Here is an 8,781-nt window from a genome sequence, read left to right as displayed (position 1 = left end):
ACTTTGAAATTGGAAAGATCTCATAATTGGAATGGTTTTATCCAAAGGCTATTGGGATTAAGGTGTTTCATTCTTGGAGTATTAATATTGATAATTAATTTAATAATTTTGGTCTATTTTATTATTTATTTATTCTATTTTTTATTATTTCTTTAATTTTCCATTCACTTTGTCCATTCCCTTTGTGGGTTTTCTTGGAGGGCAACGTCTACCCAGCACCCAAATTTTACCATTGACTGTATTTAATAATTATTTTAAAAAAAACCAATTCATTATATTTTAATTTTTAATTATTTAAAAAACACAATTAATAGTAAAGTTTGGGTGTTGGATAGACAATGGGTTCTTGGAGGGGTGACATTCTAAACATGTTTCTTATTTTGTAGAAAAGCTGATATGGAACGATCCCTATCTTTTAGGAAATGGGCAAAGCAGTCTTTTGCTTTTATCTTTCCTTGGTGCCTAAGAAACAATTTTCCACAGGGACGCGTCCCCCCCCTTTTTGGCCACGTCCCCCTGTAAGAAACGTCTTGGGGACAGGGGGACGGGGACGCGACATCCCCTGCCGTCCCGCCACCGCCACCCAAGCGCCTCCGGGATGCCGAGACGTCTCCGCGTCTCCCAGGGAGATGTGGAGATGTGGAGACATCTCCCCGTCTCTCTCAAGACGTGCAGACATCTCTCGAGGGACGGGGAGATGCCCAGACGTCTCCCATCACCCACGTCAAAAGCAAACAAAAAAAGCATTTTTTTATAAACATGTGACTTTTTTGGGGGTTAAGGGGTAACCCTAATTGGACGTGGGCCAATAGAAAAATAACACCTGACGCCTTTAGAAAATAATAAAAGTATTTTTGGTCTCGCGGGGTGCTACCCCTCGACCCCGCCCTGTATCACAACAGGGAACGCGCAAGGGGCGTTGGCCCTTGACCCCAACTTGGGGGCGCTGCCCCCAAACCCCCGTTGAAAAATATAGGGGGAAACTGCGCCGATAGAAGTAGGGAAAATTTAACCTTTGAGTCTGATTAGGCTCCATATAACAAGTACAACACAATTAGCATTGAAGAAATCTTGGTATTTAGATTTAGTATTTCAAATTTCCTATAGTCTCATTTGAAATGTAATTCTTATACTATAATACTGTCATACATCTTTTCAAAACTAGTTTTTCAAGTACTATATGTATATGTATAACTATATCAGCACCACCACCCTGCCACCCCCCGCCGCCGTCCCCAAACTTAGGCCCTTGGTCCCCTTGTCCCGTCCCCGCGTCCCCCCATCCCCAACGCCCGTGGAACACTGCTAAGAAATGGATGTGAATGTTTTTCTTGAAGGTAAACGTTTAATGATGACGATTGCTTTATTTTCAAGAGGATGAAGCTGGAGCTATAGGTGTTGGAAAATGTTTATTTGGACACTTAGCTTGTATATCATTGAATACTTGTGGTATTATTCATTACATAAGAGGCTAATTATTTTCAGAGCTGTATTTTTCAGAGAACACAAATCTCATGAAAAAATAGTTTAATATTTAATTATTTTTTTAGTATTGAAAATATATGAACAATAATAAATATTAAATAAACCATTTTTCCTATGCTTACTCTCTAGAAGGACTGATATATACCAAAATTTAATGTTTAGAAAAAAATATGACACCATAAATAAAGATTAAAAAAAAGACTTAAATAAGTGCAAAATTAAATAAAAAAATGAGATACTAATTTTACCTCCCATAAACATCAACACTTAAATTAAATAATATTTATTTATAATATTTAAAAAACAAACTTGCCTATTTGAGTCCCACATTTGGAATATGTTTTGTCCTCTCTTTCTTAGTGTTGGCTGCGGAAGTCAATGGTACTATTTTTATCCCTTTTGATAATTAATACACACAAAATTACTTGGTCCCTCAATATGGAAAGGGATCTTATTATTATTATGCAAGGGATCTGCCGATTTTCAACCCAAATACAATGTATCTGGGATAGAATCTGCAATGATAAATAAATTTGCGCTTTCAAATCGGTCATTGACATTTGAACACCAATACAATGCACAGGCCATCACAAAGGCAACATGGCAGTGTTGCTGAAGAAGATAACCATAACCATTCAGAGTATGAAGGTATTGTAATAGCAGGAGGAGGCATAGGAGGCCTGGCCACTGCTCTTGCTCTTTACAGGTACAAGACAATACTGTTTAAAAGATTAGACACAGTTATTGGATTTGCAAATCAAAAGTCTTATAATTTATTCAAAAATATTTTGGATTGCTTCTTGGTGTTGTTTCGACTAAAATCGAAATTCATGCTGTTAAAAGATATTTTACTGTTTTCTTTCCTTCTATAATCCAAGAACAATTAAGGTTATCATGGGTTTTGATCTTCTACAGTCCATTCTAGAAAATTAGTTTTAAGCTTCTACAGTGCATGATAATAGAACAAGGGTTCTTCTGGTATTTTATTTTGGTTTTGAGCTTTTACAGGTCATGATAATTGAACAAAGATTCTTCTTAAAATTTTGTTTTGATTTCCATGGTCCAGAGTAATAGAATAAAAGTTTTGGAATTTTGACTTGATTTTGAACTTCTTCAATCTATGATAATATTCTTATGGAATTTTCTTTTGATTTTGAACTTTTATAGTCTATTGTTAATGAACAAAAGTTTTTTTTTAAAATTGATTTTGAGTTCCAATAATATATGATAATAGAATAAAAATTTCAAAATTTTGACTTTGATTTTCCTTAATCCATAATAATAAAACAAAAATTCTAGAATTTTGAACCTTCACAATCTATAATAATAGAACTCAAGTTTAAAAAAAATCCAGAACCCTTATTTTATTATCATTAACTGTGAATATAAACTAATATCATTGGTTTTGAGCTTATCATTAACTGTGAATATAAACTAATATAATTGATTTTGAGCTTCTACAGTTTATGATAACAGAACAAAGGTTCTTCTAGAAATTGGTTTGGACTCTTTGAGCTTCTACTGTCCATTATATATATAAAAATGGTATCTTCATGACATGTTGAATCCAACGTGTCCAATATAAAACACTAATGTGAGTCATTCCGAAAGCTGAGCTTCTAATTTCCATTATATATCCAAATTGTATTTTCGTGACATGTTCAATCCAACGTGTCCAATGTAAAACTCTCATGTAAGTCATTCCAAAAGCTCTGGTTAAATGCACTGGTAAGGACTTTAACCTTGAGAAGTCCTTATGTTGCAGAACATTTTCGTGGGAAAGATGTTAAAGAATACATATTTTAGGTTGCACTTAGTGAACCATCATTAGGATGACATATTAATTAGCATTATGTTGTTTTGCAGAGTGGGATTAAAATGCTTAGTTCTTGAGCAAGGGAGTTCATTGCGAACAACAGGAGCAGCTCTTAACCTTTGGACTAATGCTTGGAAGGAATTGGAGGCTCTTGGAATTGCAGAAGACCTTCGTACAAGACATGCTCGCTTGCTAGGGCAAGAACAGTAACTTTAACCCTTCTGCAAAATGTACTGTATTATTGTTTCATTAATTCGTGTCTGCATTTGAATTAAATGTGAATTCATGTCTGCTGGGAATCAGTTCAAGGATGGTCTGCGTTGAGGATGGGTTAGACAAGAAAGTTTCATACAGGTGAGTAGTACCTGCAATTATCCTCATGGGATTTATTATATTGTTCTTTATAAAATGGGAATCAGTGTATTAAAGAAAATCGGGACAGTTAAATGAGATGAATTGGGATGTTAAACATCAAAACAAGGGTTTTTAAATGGGATGAGTTGGGATAAAAACTTCCCCATAAAAGGATTAGTTTGCGGCTTACTGCACTTCTTTCTGATTTCTATCTTGGGTAGAACACCACATAAAAGAAGGCGCATAATGAGTAGTTTAAGGCATTGTTGTGGGTTATGGACAGGAATCATGAAGTTCGCTGTGTGAAAAGAAGTGTTCTTATTGAAACGCTTGCTGCAGCCTTGCCTTCAGGAGCCATCAGATTTAATTCCAGAGTCGTGGCTGTACTCAGAAGTAGCAATTCTGATTACCCCACCATAGCGTTGGAAGATGGTACATATATCAAAGCCAAGGTGAATCATAAATGCCCACTAAACAAATAACTAAGTTTCTAGAAGGATTTTAGACTCTTGAAAAGCTGACTTTATAAATTTGTATAATTCTGTTCTTGTTGCTATTATGTATTATCTCAGGCCTGTATGAACTTATGGAATTTGCATATTTACTTTTTTGTGTTTTATTTTCCAAGACTTTTAAGATTGCCTCTAGTCGTCTGCAAAGAAATCGCTACAATTGTTATTAATGATTATTGGATGAACTTAGAACTCTTTCAGTAGAGGATTATGCACCAAATATTTTGAATGGCATTCTGTTTCTTGGGCTTTTCTCCACCCACATATATCATCTTCATGTGACATTTCTGATTCCTCTATTGTGGGTTGTGTGAATTCTTTTTATTGCGCCAATGTCTATTTTCTTTTTGCAGTCTTGATATTTGATTAACTGGTGTGAGTTTTAAGGTAGTGTCAGTTCTTTAGTATGCAATTTTTCTCTAGGTTGATGTTTGTCAAGCATCATGTTTGTATGCTTGTGAGTTCTGGAGATTTTAAACTTGAAGTAACTTGTTTGGAAGTTTCCTTTGCTCTGTCATTTTGATATCCATTATTTTGGTGTTGTTTTATTTTCAGTCGTCTTCAGTGACCTCTGCTTCTTAAAAATGCTATTTCTGGTACGATGGTATCATCCCATTGCTTTTGGCTCAAAAAAGACTAAAGCAGCCTGTATTGATAGGATTGCTTATGTTCCTGGACATTCAAAGTACAAAATAGTTATCTTAATTTGTTCACAATTTTAATCCAAAATTTCGTATGGAAGGCTAGTTTCTGAGCATATCTGTTGTAATGTATGGCTACAGGTTTTGATAGGTTGTGATGGAGTAAATTCAGTCATTTCGCGTTGGTTGGGAATTCAACCCACCAGGCTTTTGGGAAGGTCAACAAGCCGTGGCTTGTCCGTCTACCCTCAAGGCCATAGTTTTGAGCCAAGATTATATATTAATTTAGAAAATGGTGTAAGAGTTGGTTACATTCCAATCAATGACACAGAAGTCTTCTGGTTCTTAAATAGAAAATCAGTTCCCAAAGGTAATGCTATTCAATTCTAATGCTCTGATTAATATTCAATATTTTTTATTGATTAAGCAGAGAAGGGCCCTGAACACATCACATAAGCTTTACCACAATCAGAGCAAAGAAACAGAAAAAGATATGACAACACCAGAACAGCAAAACAGATTCAAAGCAGAACACAACAGGAAACAAACTAGTAGAGATAATTCTAATCCTAGACAGAAAGCTCATAGTCTCTTCCCAGCAAGCATCTTCTGGCAACCTCTTAATCTTCTTCCTGAATCTGAATCCTTTTCTTCTTTTTAAGCCTTGACTCACGAATAACCACGACAATCACCAACTTCTTCACAATGCCATCAGTAACTTTGGCAAGACCATTAAAAGCTTTATCCACTTTCACTAACTTGTTTTGATACAAACTCAGTGTGTTGTACATTTTCTCCCATTTTTTCTCACAGCTTTTTCAGTTCCCTTTGTCTTCCTAAGCCATCTCAATGTCTCACCCTATTCTGGAGGTCTTCTATCTCGGCATAATAAATATCCAGGGGATCTTCTCTCAGATCATTCTGTTCATTTTTCTGATTCTCCTCCTTGGTTTCTTCAACATTGGTGTCATCATCAGAACAGTCCTCTCTACATCTCCAAAGTCATCAATCACATTCTTTGGGGAGAGAGAATCTTCGGCATCATCCTGAGGGGGGATAGCAGCAGTCTCCTCGGAATTGCAATAGGGCTCATTATCAGACATAGGAAGAAAAATTACTCGTCACACTCTTCATTAACATCCCTCTCATCTTATTTATTGATATCCTTTACATATTCTTCATTAACATCCTACCCATAGTCAATATCAACATTTTTCATCTTTTTATCTGACAATTTTTAACACCTCCAGAGGCCAAAGCCAATTTTGCGGACCTTCTTCCCCCCAAGTTCTCCTTATTCACATCTTCAGAACCCTTATCATCCAATATAACAAAAGCCAAGTCCACCATGGAATTAGCCTTATCCTTCTTAACATTGCCCTTCTTACCTTTACAAATCTTCGAGTCCTCCGTTTTGTTCTTATCTTGAATGGTAGGGTTCTTCTTGCTTTTCCTCCCAGATTTAGAATCAAACTAAGAGGAATTAACACTAATTGGGGGAGCTTTCCTTTTAGATAAAGGAGTAGGATTTGAGGGCAGAGGGCTTTTATCAGCATTTTTCTCCAGAGTAGGGTTTGTCAATTCATCGTAAACAGAATTTTCTTTTTGATTAATTTTCAATGTTGAATCAATTTGTCATTGATGCATAACAAGAATTTGCTTGACAGACTTGGAGACTGCACGGGATCCCAAGCTTATCATACAAGAAGCCTTAGATTCACTTAAAGGTTTTCCAGAGGAGTATCATGATATTGTGCTAAGAACACAGACAGATTCACCCACTCTTACTCTTCTCAGATTCAGATGGCCATGGGCAGTGTTATTTGGGAGAATCTGTAAAGGAACAGTCACTATTGCTGGAGATGCAATGCATGCAATGACTCCACATATTGGACAAGGTGGATGTTCGACACTTGAGGATGCTGTTATTCTGGGGAGATGCCTTGCAGAAGGAATGCATGGAAAAAGTATTGGTACCAAAGATGAAGAAAAAACAAGAATCCAAACAGCATTGAAGAAATATGTAACTGAGAGGAAGTGGAGGGTCTTTATGTTGATGACTAAATCTTACATAACTGGCTTATTGCAACCAGGATCAGGAAGATTCATGAAATTCCTCAGAGAGAAAATTATGGCCAAGGTTTTTGGGAATGCTTTAGGTCATGCACACTATGATTGTGGAAGCCTTTATGCAACCACTGAATCATTTTAAAATCATTATCTACGATTCTACAGTTATAATGCCTATTACAAATGTATCAACCTGGATTCATTTATTGCAGTACAGCTTCCAAGCATTTTAAATTCAAGTTTTGGTGCTATAAATGAATATCTTTATCAAAACATTAGCAAATATATAGAGAAGAAATCCCTTGTGAACTATGGGATTGCTGGCCTCTCAAAATGTATTCTATATGAAGGGTAATATTGAACTAGAGACTTGTCAGACCCATTTGTGTGGTCTAAGACCTTTTGCAATTTTAAAATATTGATATTATTGATCAGCACCATAAACCTTGTTTGAATGTATCGAAATGGATAAATTTAATAACGTAAGAAACAGTTAAAAAAAGGAAGGAAGATGCACAAAGATGATACTCACCGATAAGGGAAGGGTAAATACCAAAAATAATTAAGTGATCCCAGTAATCCCCATAATACAACAATAACAGATGTAGGCATGTCATGTCCCCTATTTTCCAATAACTAATTATATGATTAATATGTAATGTCCAACAATAACAGAAGTTGGCTGTTGGCAAGGGGTCTAAGCTTAAGAAAGTTAATGGTTGTGTGTTGGGAAGCCAAGATCGTCCGTTGTTGGTTATCCCTCCTAAATCTATTGTGGAGGACGTTGCATATTGGAGTAATCATGCCTTGATATGCAAATTCCTTGGGATTCGCATTTCTCTGTCCACATTGGAAGCCTGGATTCGGCGGACTTGGCAGGTTGAGGGGATATGGAAATCATGTTAGTGGCCAACAGCTATTTCATGGTTGTTTTATCCAGTATTACAGATAGGAATCGGGGTTTTGAGGGAGGGCCCTATTTTTTTAATCAGGTTGGCTTGTTTATGAAACCAAGGCATATGGGTTTTAATTCAGCTGAAGATCTACCCTCACGGGTTCCAGGTTGGGTTCATCTCCCGAGACTGCCATTAGAATTTTGGAGAAAGGATATCTTACGCCCGATTGCTAAGTTAATTGGGAAGCCCGTTGCATTTTCTCAACAAACGTTGGATAAAAAGTTAATTTCGTTTTCTCGTATTTGTATTGAGGTAGATTTAAATAACCCTTTGTTGGACTTTTTAGAGATATGTTTAGGCTCAACTTCATGGGTTCAACAGTTGGACTACGAGTAACTTCCTTTCAGATGTAGAGTTTGTCATGAATACAAACATCTTCAATGCTAGTGTCCTCGTGTTAACAGACCGACTGCTGGTAATAATTCTTCTAGGTCCCTGCATGTAGAGAGTGATAAGGGAGATAATGGTAAAGCTCCTGTTTTACAAGGGGGTTATGCAAGGGATGGATTTGTGTCAATTAAACCTCGCACTAAAGGCAGAGGGCAAAAGAGGTCCCTTAAGGATAGGCAGAGTGAGGAGGATTTTAATCGCTTTGAGGCTTTGGCATTAGAGGAAGAAATTCCAATGGATGTGTCTTCTAGAGCAGCGGGTTTGGGAATGTCTGTGGGGAAGCATTGCGAGGTTTCGGTATCTAAGGATCCCCAGACCCCTCGAGAAATTTCTTCTAGTCAGAAGGGGCACAACTCAGATGACTCAGGTCTTTTGCAGGATGATGTTGTTTTGGCGGACTTGGCCAAAAAGGTTTCGAAATCTAGTAAGGCCAGGGGATCTTCTCAAGCTCTAGGTTTACTCTAGCAACCTCATAAGAAAAGTTCTTTGGAAACCTCTAAAGGGGGAAGCAAAATGGATCAAGAAAAGCTTCAATCAGCTGGGTATTTGTTAGTGGA

The 8,781-nt window shown here is 36.8% G+C and overlaps 1 protein-coding gene across 1 annotated transcript; it reads left to right on the top strand.

Annotated features, from left to right (window-relative positions):
• The first annotated feature begins 1,912 nt into the window (after window positions 1-1,912).
• On the top strand, window positions 1,913-7,205 carry LOC131055070 (monooxygenase 2). The gene is made up of 6 exons (XM_057989709.2): window positions 1,913-2,191; window positions 3,352-3,498; window positions 3,605-3,655; window positions 3,939-4,107; window positions 4,950-5,178; window positions 6,476-7,205. Exons 1-6 carry the CDS (start codon window positions 2,061-2,063, stop codon window positions 7,018-7,020), a joined length of 1,272 nt encoding a protein of 423 aa, XP_057845692.2. The 5' UTR covers window positions 1,913-2,060; the 3' UTR covers window positions 7,021-7,205.
• The last annotated feature ends 1,576 nt before the right edge of the window (window positions 7,206-8,781 follow it).

This window comes from Cryptomeria japonica, chromosome 5, assembly GCF_030272615.1.
Source record: "Cryptomeria japonica chromosome 5, Sugi_1.0, whole genome shotgun sequence".
In the NCBI taxonomy this organism is placed as follows: domain Eukaryota; kingdom Viridiplantae; phylum Streptophyta; class Pinopsida; order Cupressales; family Cupressaceae; genus Cryptomeria; species Cryptomeria japonica.
This window is presented reverse-complemented; position numbering and strand designations above follow the sequence as displayed.